This window comes from Centrocercus urophasianus, unplaced genomic scaffold (genome assembly GCF_019232065.1).
Source record: "Centrocercus urophasianus isolate 14NV4802_14NV808 unplaced genomic scaffold, USGS_Curo_1.0 seq_15, whole genome shotgun sequence".
NCBI lineage: Eukaryota > Metazoa > Chordata > Aves > Galliformes > Phasianidae > Centrocercus > Centrocercus urophasianus.
In genome coordinates this window covers 7,286,475-7,303,201 of record NW_024884697.1, presented here as the reverse complement: position 1 = coordinate 7,303,201, position 16,727 = coordinate 7,286,475, and the positions used below count along the sequence as shown (strand labels likewise).

At 37.9% G+C, this 16,727-nt stretch overlaps 1 protein-coding gene across 4 annotated transcripts in view; it reads right to left on the bottom strand.

Moving 5' to 3' along the window:
• Positions 1 to 16,727, bottom strand: part of SEMA3D (semaphorin 3D) — a 139,871-nt gene that overhangs the window by 16,346 nt on the left and 106,798 nt on the right. For all 4 annotated transcript variants that reach the window (XM_042815704.1, XM_042815706.1, XM_042815707.1 and 1 more), the window contains exons 12-14: positions 5,805 to 6,027; positions 2,478 to 2,566; positions 729 to 770 (exon numbers count right to left, since the gene is read on the bottom strand). In XM_042815704.1, the coding sequence (XP_042671638.1) occupies positions 729 to 770; positions 2,478 to 2,566; positions 5,805 to 6,027 (354 nt within the window). The remainder of the gene's footprint in view (positions 1 to 728; positions 771 to 2,477; positions 2,567 to 5,804; positions 6,028 to 16,727) is intronic.

Here is a 16,727-nt window from a genome sequence, read left to right as displayed (position 1 = left end):
AATTGAGACAAGGGTGGTCCGAGTTCTTATTGCTGATCCAGAGCTGGCTCATGCTATACTTCCAGCTGGCTTGCCACCTTTTTTTCAGGGAAGACAGGACCCAGCTGTTCTCTGCATGCCTGCATGGCAAAATACCTCCTGTATTTGGCACACAGTGCCAAAGCCACCTCTGTGGATGCCTCCCAAGCTTACACAGAGCCATCTCAGGGCTTGGAGCTGCCCTGAAGCCCTTTCCCATAGGGAGGGTCCCAGCTGGGACTGGACCCACCAGGAGGGACCACCCTGATTCAAATTTAGAGGGGGGCCTGTTCGCAGGCTTTGCGCATACAATGTTAAGTAGAATGAGGCCCTGAGCTCTCTTGACTGCTAATACATAAAAATAACAACAATAATACTTCTAATAATTTATTGCTAGACTGTAAAGAGACAAGTATTTCTAGTGTTCAGAAAACAAATGTGCAGTGAGTTCATTCACAAATCCCACAACCATATGACTAAAGATTTGTTTCCATGAATAATTACCAGCTTGGGTACACAAATTACTGTTTGTAAGCAAATGGGAATTAGGCAGGGAAACAAGCTCTAACATGTCCCCTTCTTTCCAGACAAGTTTTAAGAGTTACCCATGGAAAGTTTGGCCAATAAGTAACAGAGGACACCTAAAAAATAACAAGCTTACTGTTCAGTGTATCATATATCCTGCAGTAATTAAATGCGTTTGTGATTACCTGCTTCTGAGAAATCTCCATGGTTGAGATAAAAGAAGGGTGCTGAAAAACAAATTAGGGAAGTACATTAGTTCACACCTTCCTTATTGTTAATAAAATGAGAACAGAACTTAACATTTCTGAAAGGTATATAAAACTGAGATTGATTTACTTGGATTAAACAAATACTAAAGCAAAAAACAAAATAAACAACAAACTCATTCATGCCTCCAGGAATGCCTCCCATAATTTTTTTGTCTTTAATTCTTAGAATTTGCAACCTACCCAACCTACTGACAGGCAACAAGCCCTTGCATCAACTTAAGCACTACTTGAAAGATTTTGATGGCATTTAAAGGATCCATACACACATCCTCTGCACCAGGATGCATTTTGCTTCCATAAAAGTGAATGTTTTGCCAGTGACTGATGTAAGAACAGGACAAAGCTCAGAGTATTATCTGTCTCCTAATACAGGATGATTAATCTAAGCCTATTGTTTAACACTGATGTGGTTCTAGGAAATAAGAGATGTTTTTTCAGCCCTTCATCCCCTTCAATTTTCTGGATTCAAAAATATAGAGGGACCGTAAATGTTACCAATGAAAATGTGAAGGAATGTCTGCTGAGTAGAAAAAATAATTTTTTTTTTTTTTTTTTTTTTTTTTTTAATATTATATGGTACATTTGCCCTTGATGTTGTGTTTTAAAAATGCACCAAATAGGCATGCATACTGAATGTCCTGATTCCTTGGCCTGCCATTAAGTAATCTTGGTATTTTCAGAGCAAAATCTATAATTGGTGTCCAGTACATTTAGAAGAAGGCATCCTTCTTCTCCAAAGAGAACATTTAAATCAAAAATTCATCATACTCATGACATATCAAAAGGCACTGTAAAAATATTTTTTTAAAGATCGTGTCCTCATGGCTGGAAAACACTGTCTCAAATTCATTTATTCAGCATGGGAATAAACTCTTACAATGACCTTGTAGAGCACATAGGAGAGAGAATGCAAAGCAATGTAAGAATACAAAGAACAAAGAAGTTGTTTCCAAATGGAAAAGAAAATCAATTGGGAAGACACATATCTCAACTTTTCTACTGTTATGATATGTCTGCGTAAGCTTCCCCACAAGCAATGAGGTCAATGAGAAATCATGCTTATGCAGAAAAGAAGTTTGGGTTTTTCACAAATTCTCTTTATGAAGAAGTCATTGGCATTAGTAGGGCTCTAGTGACTTTTCTTCACTGTCATTCAGTCAGAATAACCAAATCAAAATGGTCAAAAGTGCTAAGTCAGCCAGCATCAAAGGATTAAAACACATTGATAATCAAACTTAGTCTGATTTATTTTCTTTTAGTTCTCAACTCTTAAAGTTGTTTATTTAAAATAATTTTTCTACGTATGTGGGTTTTCTTGTTTGGTTGGTTTTTAAATTATAATTGTGTGAAGAATAATTCCAAGGCTGAGATAACAGGAATATCACCATTAAAAATAAAATAATTATAAGTAGGTCAGGCTCAAAATAGGATTGCAAAGTAGAACAAGATAGGAAAAATAAGACTTTCTATGAGATTGAAAAATATTGTTCTTTTGCTTCTGTTATTTTTTCCAATTGGCTTTCTTTATATCAAGGCATTTAAAAATTGACATACTGTCCTTCTGAAATCTTGAACTAGTTCCACTGAGCAAACAGCCATACAGATAAAGGCATTCTGAGTCTTTAATTCTCCTGAGTAATTGATGTAATGGCTGTTAATGCTTACCTTGAATATCTGTAGCTCTTCCAGGACCACCTCCTCCTTACTCCACTTCTCCTTAGTGATACTCACAGCTTTCAGTACTGTGCCTATGTCTGAAAAAAACATTCACAACATTCACAATATGAAACACACTGTTATGTCTCAGCTACTTCATTTTTTACTTCATTTCACAGTTTGACTCAAACATTCAGAGTTGGACTCCGTGATCCATCTCAAGTTATTCTAGGATTCTATGAGTTTAGTCAACTTGTACGTAAAAAACAAACTGATTTTGCAAACTTAGATCAAAAAGAAAAACAACATCAAAAACTGTGTGAGGAAGATAGAACTAATCCATCAAGGATGCAGCCTTCAAATGACGTCTACCCTTATATGCATCTGCTACTTTCTGCACAGCTCTATACAATATGTTTACTGCATGTCTGAGCCAATGCAACTGTGCATTGTTGTGCTTGGCATAGGTGGTCTAACTCTGCTGCTATACAAATACACATGCAAACACATTCATGATCTCAACTGGAATTTTCTGCATGTTTGCTTCAGCTGGAATTGTGGCCTATCTGACCCAGTCTAATCAGGATCAAATTTATTTTTAATAGAATTAATTTTCATCAGCATAGCTCCTTAATCAGAAATAGGTTTCGTCTTAATATGGGAAAATAAGAAATATATATATTTTTTTCATTTTTCTTTTGATTTTAGGGAGATTTTTTGCATATCTCCATTCAATATTAACATTTTTAATTTAAACATTGTAGAATTCACTTTTTTGGCATTATCAGGGTAATTTTTTGAATTTCATCTATTCATTAATTTCAACCTGCATTTGATGAAACACGGTGAATCTTTATTGGCTTTAATAATAATAATAATAATAATAATAATAATAATAATAAAAAGGAAAAAAAAAAAAAAAGAAAAAAACAACACCAAAACCTTAAAAAGGGCTGAGGAAAGTGAGCTGGGTGCTGAAATGGTCAATGTGGAAGTGACATAGAACAGCTTAATCCTAAGCACTATCTCTAATACTGAAATGATGGAAACTAATACACTGTAATGCAAAGAGTGAGACTTTCATTCTTGTTTTTCCAAACTACAAGAGATCATATTGCCAATCAAAGTTAAAATTATTTCAGTTTGCCTTATATATTAGACATAGTTTTGTTTTGGATGTGATTACCAAAGCCTGTGTATATACAAAGCCCAGCAATATGGTTGCATGTGCAGAACTGCCTGTCTTCCTAAACTCTGCAGTAATATGGTTGCATACATTTGAACATGTAGTAAGTTTCTTTTTTAGCTGCTGCTAAACATCTTAGCTGTTATTTGATATATTTGTATTCAGTCTCTCTATATGATATTTGAAATTTTATCTTTGAGTCTAGATCTCTTTTTTTTTTTTTTTTTTCAATCAGACAAATTTAAAGGATAAAATGGAACAAAATATTGTGTTCCTGGAAAAGAAAACTCACTTTTAAGGAAGGCATTGCAGATAAATAAGTGTCTGCATATCATAGAGTGCCATCTAGCGACTGCATGTTACACACTGGGACCCTCCAGTTACTGTGAAAAATTAGTTATCAGTGCTGGGTAGAGACAGGTAATTTGTCAGTATTTTGGTTGCTAGTCTCTTAATATAATTGTATTGCTTTGACAAACTTTATAGCAGAGAACAGAAAACATTTGAAAGCATCTCTGCAATCACTGAAGGAGTATCTCATGCTTTTTAACAAGTGAACACATCTTTTCTGATAGCTTACATTTTAAATTATTTTTCCTCCCTATTATCACCAAAATAAGTAAGCTTTAGTGGGTACTTTCAAATTCTGGGCATCTCACAGCTTGGGAATGGGTTTATTTTTCTTCTTCGATGGCCATATTAAAGACTGCATTCATAAAGCAGCAAGGATTTTCTGCAAATTTTATTCCTGACCTTCGCAGGCAGACTTGGAGTAGAGGCCACATTAATGTTCTATTCTACAGAATGGTGTTTTTCCATCTATGAATTATGGGGATTGTAGGTCACTCTCTTCTTTTGGAAGATAGAGCTGTGAGGAGAATTGAGCTGAAATACCTAAATGCTTCAAGAGAGGCTCACCCTGAGCTTGTGGGTGTGATGATGCAGGTGGGAAGGCTGAGATAGCACACACTTTGTAAGAGGTGATGCCCTATGACAATACACTCCCTTTCCCAGATCAAATCAGAGTACCCATAGCTATTAAACTACACTCTGATATCAAATTTGCTTATAGGCCAGAAAAAATGCTCTATAATCCAACAGCACTGGGGTAGGATTCAAACAGAGATTTAATTTCTCATTTCAGAAGCTCGCTCACTGCCCTAGTACAAATGTTTTCTTCTCCATGTACCTCTGTTTCATTTATTGTGAGGTAAGTATAATGGCAATGACATCCTTGGTGAAGTTTTGGATCTAGTGGTGCAAAGTGCTTTATCAGAGCTATTACTATTTAGGGAACTTCAAACTGTGGATTAAGAACATGAAATTTCAGTGGAATAAGAGCAGGGATTATACTTTAGAAGTGTTATGAATGGGTACATTAATAATTCTTAGCATATCATATATACTGTAAGATGATCCATTCAGTGATTTTAAATTTAAATACTATGTTAAAACCAAACTTTTTTCTTTACAGCACATAGCTATAAGAAAATGTAAATATGTACATAATTATCCACAGGCAAACTGCAAGTCATGTTTCGTCCCTGACAGAGTAGTTTAGTCCCTCTATGTTCAATCCTGGTCCTTTTATTTGGAGCTACTCATCTTGCTAAGTAATATTCTTAAATACATTTAAGTGAAATCATTGCTCTAGGCTGCATCTGCAATCTTTCTTAGCTTTTCAGTGTCAGAAGATATTTAATGCTGATGCACCGTGACACTGTTGATAACAGAAATTAATCCTTGAGGTTATTAAGGTTATTTTTGTTCTTTTAATTGCCTACTGATGTGCTGCCAGTGGGAATTGGAGCTAGATCACCGCGTAACATAAAGAGCAGCACTGAACAGAACTCAGAGGGTAAGAAAATCTAGCTATTCTGACCCTTTACTGGGTTATCACCTTGGGGCCATGAGCCATTAAAATCTTAATTTTAGTCTTAATTTCAGTATAAGTGTCTGAGACAACAAAGTAATCTAATTTTAGCAGTTTTATGAAGTCCCATCACACAAGCAAGGACATCTAACTGCCTCCTGAAGCTGCAAGCTTAGGAAAAAGATGTTAATCAACAGGTTTACTCAGGACCTCCTGGAGTAGAAGAGCTTTTAGAGGAGGGAACCTGTGCAGAACAACAGTGGAAGTCCTCTCCTACCTGTTCCTAGGAAAATAACGTCATATTGCCCATCCTCTGCCATGACATGATCCACCACAATCTGAGTCAGCCGATAGTCCACATTGATTCGCGTGAACACTGGTCCTCCCGTCAGCGGGTAAACGGATTTGTACATCAGGGGATGGCGCTTTATAAAGCTAATGACTTCATCGGGAAAATCTCTGGTAGATTTTATAAGTGGATCATAGGTTTTGCTTGGGCACTGAAAGAAAGAGACCAAGAAGTTGGGAAGAATAGTAGGGAAGAAATACAACAAATGTGCAGGTTTCTCTGTGTGTATCACAGAGAAAATAGACAGGAAAGCTGTCTATTCATTTTGAAATCTTGAGAGCTCTATCCAGCTCCTCAGAAACCCTGAAAAGCAGGACACTTCTCTAGATGCTTAAATAAGAGTGTAAGGTCAGTTGATTTTCATACAGTACGATTTTGGTCACTGTAGACTTGCTTTTTTTATATGTCCAGTACATCTAGTTGAAAGGAAATTTGACTTACAATTGAACAGGATTAGTGTTTGAAAGTGTGAAAGCACACTGGGCAGCTCAGCGTTTGCTTCTAGTGTGTGCTTCCCCAGTTCTTCAAAGGGCCATTTTCTTCCTCACTTCTCCTCTCTCTGTTCATTTTTCTCTCTCTCCAAAAGTGCTTCCCCTTCATCTTCATTTTCCTTAGTCCTGCTCCCACCTCTTCTCCATTCAGAACTACCTACAACTTGCTATTTTGTTTCATTTCACCCATTTTTACTGCTACTACTTAAAAGTATGTACATTCAGTTTCTACTAGTTTTATGCCCACACCAAAACCTGCCTACAGATAAATATATGCAAGCTTTGAAGAAAAACTACTGCAGTTCGTTTGTTCTTTCTCTCAGACATTTTGCTAGCATAAACTATAAGTTAGAGGGGAGATGGATTGTTTTTATAAGACAGTAAGGAAAAGAATACTGCATAAGAAAAGAGATGTTTAATGTTGGATAAAATACCAATACTTCATATTTCTACTACTAACAAGTCTACAAACACTTAAAAACTATTTGTAATTTTTGAATTCTATCATCAAATGGCTTTTACAAGCACATACAAGGTATTTTCTATTTCTTCACCTACCAGTGTTCCTGGAGAGGTGAAGACATGCCTTAACACTCACACCACTGTCATCAGTAATAATATTTATTACTAGCATTCAAGTACTACATCCACCCATGCACAAAGATGCATTTCAACCTTTTTTTCATCATATATTTGAGACAGCAAAATTCAATCATAAACAATCTAATAATATAAGAAAATAATGTTTTTTTTTCTTTTAAAAAATAGGAACTATCTGTGTATAATAGCATAAAAGATGCTATTGGTATAGACCGCTTTAGAAATTTGGTCTTCTTTGTAATCTACAGACTCAATCTATATTCTTTCAGTAATCAGGTTTTCTGTGAGAACACTTGTAAAATCAACCGGATATCAGGTTGCTCAGTGTTTCTTCTCAACCAAAAGCAGCATTTGGTCACATGTACCTCATTTTTCAAAAGAATCACTATGAAGCAGAAAGCTTCTCATGATGAGATCGGTACATCTGCAAAGAATTTCACCTCTTCAATCCCTGCCCCACTCATGGGAGTATTATCACTTTGGATATTTTACAAGACAAGGAAATCAAATCTGGAGTGAAGAGAGAAATGAATGACCTAACACGCAGGCTAGCTCTCCAGTTCCAGACACAAATATCTGTGTGAGGTTAAATTTGCTACGCTGAATAAAATAGTTTTACTCTGATCAATATAAAGGACTTTCAACAGCAAGTCTAGAGTGCCCTCCACTGGCTACCACGGGATAATCTCAAGTATTCAAAGTGCAGGCTGTATTCACTGCTTGCTGCATTTCCTTCAACAAAATCAAAGAAGATTTCATTTGTGCATAGAAAAAGAAGAGAAGAATCAGGTACAAAAATGAGAGAGAGAAGCATAAGCAAAATACTGCTGCCATCTCCCCTCTCTGGTGTAACTGGAGATGGGTGGCTGCTTCTGGTACTGAAACTGAGCTTCTGCCTTGTGGGCTGGGATCATATGTTCAACTAGCACCTAATTTCCCTTAGGAAATATTCTGAGAGCTACTGTTGAAGAAATCCACTTGCAAGTGCTTTAGCTTTGCTCCTTTTTCTAAACTAAAATACCTTGTATAAGGCTTGTAATCAAGCTTCTGGTGAACTGTAAATCCTACACCTCGTATTTATTTTTCTTGTAATAAAGGCAGATTCTCTAGATGCCAGATGAGCCCTGCAGCTCAATATTTCTCAGAAGTGACTTTTTTAACTCATTCACATAGCTGAAACCCTTGTGCAAACTCACTGCTGCAGCATCCTTTTCTATGGTTTTGAAAAAGGTAGTCTCCCCCTCTTATTGGGTCCAGAATACTTCTACTCTGAGAAAACCCCTGAACACTTCCCCAGTCTCTCCCATTTACTGCTAGAGTTGGCTTCCAATTCTGTTAGAACCATACTGACTACCTAATCAATTCAGCTGTTTCTTTTGCATATATACACATTTTGTGCACCATTCTCACATTTACTGCTTGAAGACAACACATAAACCTGTCTCCCAGGTCACCTTCAAACCTATCCCTCCCATTTTTGGGGGCAGTAAACCAAGCAACACTTATTTGCAAGGTCAGTCATGCTCATGACGCACTATGTCTGCTTTCCTTTCCATGGCTGTCTGCATCCAGCACCTTACACTTTGTCTCTAATCTGAGTCTGAGAGAGCTTCTCTTTTTAATATGGAGGCAGCGGCACCAAGATGTTTTACTGTGGCAGTACAGGTAATTATAAGAAGAAGTTGACAATCCAATCGATTGCACAATTTTACATATGAACTGCTGACTGCTGTTTTTTAACACAAAGCAATCCCTGTACTTTGTGCCAGGTGGAGCCATAACACAATCTGTGAAGAAAGAAATGCAATAATATCTGTATTGCTCTGGGAGAAAGTTAAGATTTGCAATGAAGTTGCTCTACAGTCTTCCTTCATAACTCATTCGTACAAATCTCCAGCTTGATACATATTCTATCTATGGTGAAAGTTAAGAGCTTGAGGTTAGGATTTGTTCCAGTATGTAAGATTTGACATTATCCAAAATATTTTTTATTAAGAACAGCACATACAGTGACAAGGGCTGAGCCTGTTCCTCCTTCACTGCTGGCAAACTCCCTTCTCACAGCCATGCAACTTCAGCCACCATTGCCAAAGCTTTCTCTCAGGCTCAGGACCAGCCTGGACCACTCCTTCCCTCAGGTTTCAACTGCCATGACATTGCTGGGGAGGATGCTAGTGGTAAAGCCTATGCCAGCCTTAAGCAGTACAGTGAATTCAGGTCTGTGCTTGAACTTGTCACAGAATCACAGAATCACAGAATGGCCAGGGTTGGAAGGGACCTCAAGGATCATGAATCTCCAACCCCCCTGCCACATGCAGGGCCACCAACCTCCACGTTTAATGCTAAACCAGGCTGCCCAGGTCCCCATCCAACCTGGCCTTGAACACCTCCAGGGATGGGGCATCCACAACCTCTCTGGGCAGCCTGTTCCAGTACCTCACCACTCTCTCTGCAAAGAATTTCCCCCTGATGTCTAACCTAACTTGTCCTCTGACTTTACTTAGTAAGAATGCAGCTTGAGTGATTTAAAAGACTATAACTTATTTTCTAGACCTTGTGTGGACTGATTTTGATGCGTATCTACAGAAATGAGAAATTCTGTGAGAGTACCTACTTGCTTAGCACTATTTCAGTCTAGAACAGTTAAGCCTCCCTATATTCATAAAAACTCCATATTTTTAAATTGAAAGTAGAGTTTAGGATCCTGAATCACCTAGTAGCTTTTGAAAATTTACCCACAGACAGTGAGTAAGTTAAATTGAGATACGTTCCATCATGTATTAGGTCATTTTTCCAAATACACAATTTAATGCATAGCTATGAAAAAACTGGCAAGAGAACAAAGTTGGGATTGTATTATTGTCCTCTGATTCTTGCTGAAAGGACATCCCCTGAAAAAAGCAATTTAATACAGGTACAATGCAGGAAAAGAGGAAAGTCCTACTGAAAAAAAAATAAGATAGTTCATTTGGAAATATATGTTGTAGTGAATTATCCCTAGAGGTTTTATGATAGCTTTCCCATAAGAATTTCACCCTCTGAAATGCTGAGTGTGATCTTCAATGTTCCATTTCCTGCTGTGCTTTCAGAAATTAAAGGTTTTGCAAGGTTATATCCTTGAGGTGGGTTGTAGTCTGCTTGTTTTTTGAAGATAGCAGTAACAGTTTAATAAGTTCACAAGGACATACATGAACTCATATTACATAGCAAAAGACACAAGACAATACAGAAAGAGTGTTCCCTCCACAAGAAAAAGTAGATTTTAGACTTGAGAAAAACAAAAAAATTAAGTGAACTGTGGTACAGGAGACACGTCTCAGACAGCACAGTATCTACACGAAAAGAAATAATGTGTGTTCCTGTTGCACAAGTACTACTTCAGAAATATGCATTTATCCCTATCTTTAGATCAATCCAGGTCTGAGTCTTTTCCCCTTCTGTCACAATCTGACCTCCAAAATCCTATTGATTTGAAAAGCACGTTTATCTTTGCAGGAGCTGATTGGAAGTTTGTTGAAATCAACAGTAACATATGTTCTTTAATTGCCTTTGGATAAAATCATGCATGAGACTGTTCTATATAGGATGAGAAAGAAATTCACTCTTCTTTGCTTCTCCAACCATGCAGTAACACTTCCCCTGAGTGAGAACTGCAGGTTGGCTTTCCCTTATATTTACATTCTCTGTGGTTCATGCTCTGAGCTATGAATTACAGTCCATATCTTCTGGAACTTTGCTGATTGCTTTCCTATTGACAGCTCAATCCCAGAAATTCATTTATATTTATAAAATGGGAGTAGCCCCATGGATCTTAGAGATGCCCTAGATTTTTTGCCAAAAAATGTAACAACAGAGGAAGAGGAGAGCAATGACATCATCCACTACAAACTACTATGATAAAATCTCTACCAGTACGAAACTACAAAGCTGTTAAAGGATTCCCAAAGGCCTAAACCCTACCATGCATGATACAGGGAAATTTTTGCCAGCCTATTAACAGTTCAGTAAAAATAAGGACTAAGGATTTGCTCAAAAGATCCACTCAAATCAGTAGGACTTTGTCCAATTGTTTTAGTGGGCTTTGGATCACCTCCTAAAAGACCATGACCAACAAGAACAGCTGGGCAGGTGTGATCCTGTTATGCTGGCCAAGAGTGCTATTTTCAGAGGCATCAGTAACTGCATGGCACGATGGATGGAACAAGGGAATGAAAAATTAATTTGGGCCAACCTTTGGCAAAGTCCTCAGGCAGCTGTTTAAAGCTGTGTGTCCACCCATCATTACAGAACAATTCCTGTGGGCTCATGTTTCCTTTCATAGCAATCAATAGGATGCATGATGATAAAGGCTGCACGTCCAAATGGGTGAGTGAAGCAGCCTTTCACCTCTGAAAATGTGAGTTCATATCCTGCTGCACGTCACATGTGATAGTGATAGCGGTGTTCTCTGCCCAGTTCACATTTATTCACATCATCAGCACCAGATGCTATCTCAGATATGTGACATCTCCTACTGCAGACAATAAGAGATTTGCATTTATATCAAATGTCACAGGATTAGGTTGGCAGGGCTGCTTTATGTGGACTACAAAAGAATCTGGCTCCACAAAAGTTCTTACAATACCATTATCCTATCTCATCTTCTGCTTTTGCAACAGGGTGGGATTCTTCTCACCTGACCTAGATTCTTGTCTTGTATGTTTGAACTGCACAAAGGAAGTGCTTGTCTCTCCTTCTGACAGAGAAATCTAAACAACTGGCTCAGATTTGATGCTTTTCTTCTAGATAGATGTCATAAAAAAAAAATTAAATTAGTAAAATCAGTACTGCTAGATAAGAATCTTGTGAGAAATACATTTACCATTTAATTAATTTTTAAAGGTTGCTTAGGCTTTCACTTTCATGAATAATAGCTTCATTTTATTTCATTTTTCAAAAATGAAAAATTAGAAACAAAAACAAATCAACAAAATAGATACCAAGTTTGAAGTTCTACGGACATCTCTATTCAACTGCTGTATAAACACTGTGGCACAAAACTTTCAAAGAATCAAATCAGTAGTAATGTAAAGGCTTTCCAGTGCATTTGGTGTGAGCTCACTTTGACAATAATGCACTTGGACTGAATCCAGATAATCTGAAAAAAATGCCTTTTCATTCCCTTTTATTTCATTCACCTTTTATTTATATCCACATACAATCAGAAGGTGGTAAAGTACGGCAAATCTTTCTCAGATAAAACACTCCATGCTGCACATATGTAAGGTTTTCTGTCTTTTTCACCCATTAAGTTTTCAGCTTAGAAGAGTGCTGGATGTGTGGATCTCACACAATTCCAAAGATGTATAGTGTGACAGTGTTAACATTATGTGGGAATCCTGGCCAGGATTTTCAAAAGCTGATGCCAGAAGTTAGGCTCCTAAATAAACGTCCAATTTGCCAAAATGCACAGTGCTTAGTACCAGCCTGTGAAGTCAGTAAGAGCTGAAGGATCTAACACCTACTAAAACTGTGACAATTATTTGGGAATCTAACTTTAAGGTATGTAAAAATACATCTACTTTTCATTTAATTGCATGTCTTTAATTCAGCAATGCTGCTGTCTGCTAACAATTTCAAAACAGAGTGAAGTTCCCTGTGAGCTGTAAGAATTTTAATTTTAAGCATGTCAAAACTTCAGTTTAGAAGGCATTTGTTACATTGAGCATTGGACCCACTTTACAAAAAGCTTAAAACACTCATAGATTATATGCACAATAGGGACTTGATAACACTGAGTGACGTTGGCATCTGCTGGTTGGATTTTGCAAAGTCCAGGCTTGCAATTTTGATGCATTTCACAAGGGGAAAGAAGCACCACATCAGTAAGGCACTCTCTTGGGGACATATGAAGTAGCCAGTGTGAAATCTGAAGGAATGAAACAGCTCTTAAATCTCTCTCATTTTGGAGAACTGGATGCCTTCACCTGGGTGTCTCTTATGCTGGAGCAATCAGCTCTGCTTCAGACACACAGACCAAAGCCACCCTAGGAGGAGCCCTGTCCTTCCTCTTGAAGTTGTTTCATTTTTCATGGGATAATTTGGTTTCAGCTTAGCCAAAAGTAGTAAGAATGTTGCTCAGACATTAACCAGAAAGGGAGAAGATTTCTTTTCCACTGAAAAGCTCTGCGGAACATTAGACCCTCCCTTTAAGGGAATGCACTAACCATAGCCAGGAATTAATACTGACACACTCCTTCTTGCTCTAGCTATCAGAGAATGAGTATTTAACCAGTAATTAGTTAATATAGCCACGTAGTCAACATTCTCCTGCAGTTCCAGGTAAAGTCTTCCAAACTTTAAATGAGTTCTACTATAGTTATCAAGCAAAAAGTGGAGAAATTGAATTACCTTCAGCTAGTCACTACTGTTTTGAACAAATTGAGCTTTATGTGCATATAATGCACTGGCATAGACTGTATGGAGAGACTGTATATGTCCCATCCGTGGAGGTGTTCAAGGCCAGGTTGGATGAGGCCCTGAGCGGCCTGATCTGGTAGTTGGCGACTCTATTCATGGCAGGAGTATTGGAACCTTGGTACCATGGTCTTTAACATCCCTTCCAAGATAAGCCATTCTATGAGTCTGTGAATCTATTATAAGTTCAGTGAGAAATGCAGAGTCTGAGGACTGAGGGACTAAAATGTAATGCCGAGGACTGGTGTGATGCCCGGAATTACCTCAGAAAATTGGATATTTGTAGTTTAGGACTTTCTGTGGTACAGATGGCAGCTAAGGAATGACTCTTGGGGCTTAGGCACTCACATGCTGTCGTAGACTCAGCCATTCTGAAGAAAAAAACTTGGTTTCTGAGTGTCCTAAACAGTCTGTGTCTTCTCTATAGTCTGATCAGAGCTACACAGTAAATAGAGACATTTACACAGAGACTGTTTTCCAGTGGATGTATGAGATTTGTTCTATCCTGTTGCAGTGATTGTATTGAACCTTCATATTGCTCTTCCATTTAACACACCTGTGTGGTGGACAGCAAAGGCTGACATAAGAAATCATTAATGTGTATATAATCGTAGGAGGCAGCTAAGTGAGTGAACTTGACTTTGCAGGTGGCACACTGCAATTCTCTGCTGACCTCCTCAAGCTGGAAAGGTGACTGAGTTTGCAGCATTTTGAAAGGCTGCAATGAATTGAGAGGTGACTCATGTTCGAGAAAACATGTTGGTACGTAGGAGGAGGTGGAGGAGGCTTTCTCAGGAAAATAAGCCCATAAAGTGAAACATTTCACTTAATTAAGCAGCCCCATTTACAGTGGGGAGATCAAAGGAGACAGGAATTGGAGAAGCAAAGAATGCAGTCTATCCCATAAAAGATCAGGTAAAAGAGGAAGATAAGTCTAAAAATAACAAGGGAAACCTGTGCAACCCTTGATGTTTTATGCACTCTCTTATTAAAACAGCAAAACTAACCAGACATGAGGACAAGGGACAGCTTTTGGCAGCCAGTATTTCTCAGTGGCTCAGCCAAGTCCCAGTGGGATGAACAACACACCTCCATCAGCCTGTGCACTGGGTTAGCAGAAAAAAAAAAAAAAACAAAAACAAAAACAAAGAGGTTTCACTAAGGAAAGGGAGGGGAAAAAAAAAAAAAAGTGAGAAAGATCACAGAAGGATCTGAGAATACAGAAACTTAAAAAAAAAAAAAAAAGAATAAAAAGAAATAATTTAGTAATTTATTCAAATAAATATTAAAAGAATTAAAAGAAAACAGGATCTCAGTATTCAGATCTGAATTGAGGAGAGGCAAGATACAAAATACAAATGAAGAAAGCAATGGCTGCTGTGCTGAATGCTTCTTGTAGCTAAGACTACAGTAAGATGCAAGATTCTTACTTTGCTCATTCAGATCTTTTTGAGGGGAACCTTTGGCAAATCAGTTAGTTAGAAATCCAGACTTACTATATTCAGTGTTTCCTTGAATTGCAATTAAATACCTAGGCACTGTGGTAGAGCAGACTGTTAACCTGTGTCATTAAACACTGAGATTCTGTTCAAGATATGACAGTGACATTTGTTCACTGTTAATGAAATGACAATGGTTCCTATGTATCCCATCAGAATTTTCAAATAGGATATATGCAACGTGAGGTCTTTTGATACTGCAATATTCACAGATATATAAATATACTAGAACAGTTATTTTCTCCCACTTCACTGAAAATCTTGTTCAAATGTCTTCTGTTATGACTGGGAAGATATTATGTAAACTCTATTTGAGAATCCAGGAACACATTTTACAGGAAGTGCCTGATGATTCCTTTATCAAAGGATAATTTCCTTGGTGAAACCCTAAGAGAGTGGAAGAAAACTGGAACTGTTATCAGGGGACAGCTGCAGATGCACAAGTCCAATTTTAAAACTGCTCAGGAAGATAAAGCAAAAGCTCTCTTGATTTTCAAACAGCCCTTTATACACCAGGGCTGCCTGCTGTGTGTTTTTTTTAATTTATTTTTTTTCCAAATTGAAAGAGATTTCAAACCTTGTCTCCATTAAATTTATATGACATCCATGTGCTCTTTAACACTGCCAAGAGAAGTTGGAGAGAAAAGCTGCACGTTGTGCTGCACCCGAGCAGCAGACAGCATAGACAGGGTCCTGCAGACACCAGAGGGCAGGCAGACCTCACTGCATCACCTGCAAGATGCTCAGCACCAGCAAGGTATGACATCACAGCTGTGTTGAGAGTTTATCTCCGACACAAATTGCCGCAGGAAGCATTTTGTCAAAATTTCAATATCAAAGTGGTCACAGCCTCTATAGTGAACAGCTTTGTTTACTTGGGAGATAAAGGCAGCTGAGCCAGAAGTTAAATTAGGGTGAGCAGTCTCCTGCTTCTGTGTGAATGCTGAAAGGAAGTCAATTCTTCCCTCAAAGCAAAACATCAAAGGAAAAGCATTTCCTAGTAATGCCATTTTTAGACTTTGCCAGTAACTTCAAATACAAGAAATAGAAAATAGGGGCAATGCTGACTATGCTAAGCTGTAGCTAACACTATAGCACTAAGTAAAGCTTAAATTTCAAAAATGCTCCAGTAACTTTAAGAAATGGACAGATTATCCCTCTGGCTTTGTTCTAAGCATTCCTGAATCACCCCATAGCTAGCAAGAAATGGTGAAATTAATCTTTACAAAAGAGCACTTTTGCATTCAGACACACTGCAGCACTCCACGGGCACATAGCATGCTGCTTCTTTTCCTTCAACCACTGTGTTGCTTTTTTAGATCTCAGCCTAAATCTGCTCAGATTCAGACATTTGGCCTAGCTCACTTCAAAATGAATGACACGAAACTAATTCTTCTTTGGGTATGCTATCTTAAACCACCACACCTGAAGTTTGTTTCAATCTGAGACTGCCGGCTCACTAAGACAAATGAAGTAATAAATTTACCTTATCTACATAGTAACATTACAGATATCTTTCTTCAGAGATCTTATTTCAGCAAAATCCACTCCCCTTCTCAGCTTGTGGTCAGACAAACTCCTACAGAAATCCAAAGTTCCTAAGGATTTTTATGAGACCATTTTCTCATAGCTGTTATCAAGTGCTTAAGGGAAGCAGTTAAAGAATTAAGGGGCGGCTTACGGAAAATATCCATTTTCTTTAAACTTTCCAACTTTGAAAATACTTGTTGAGCATGGATATTCAAATCAGCGATAAAGATCAGCGCTGACATGCTCCAGCATGACATTTCCTTCCTTGCGAATCC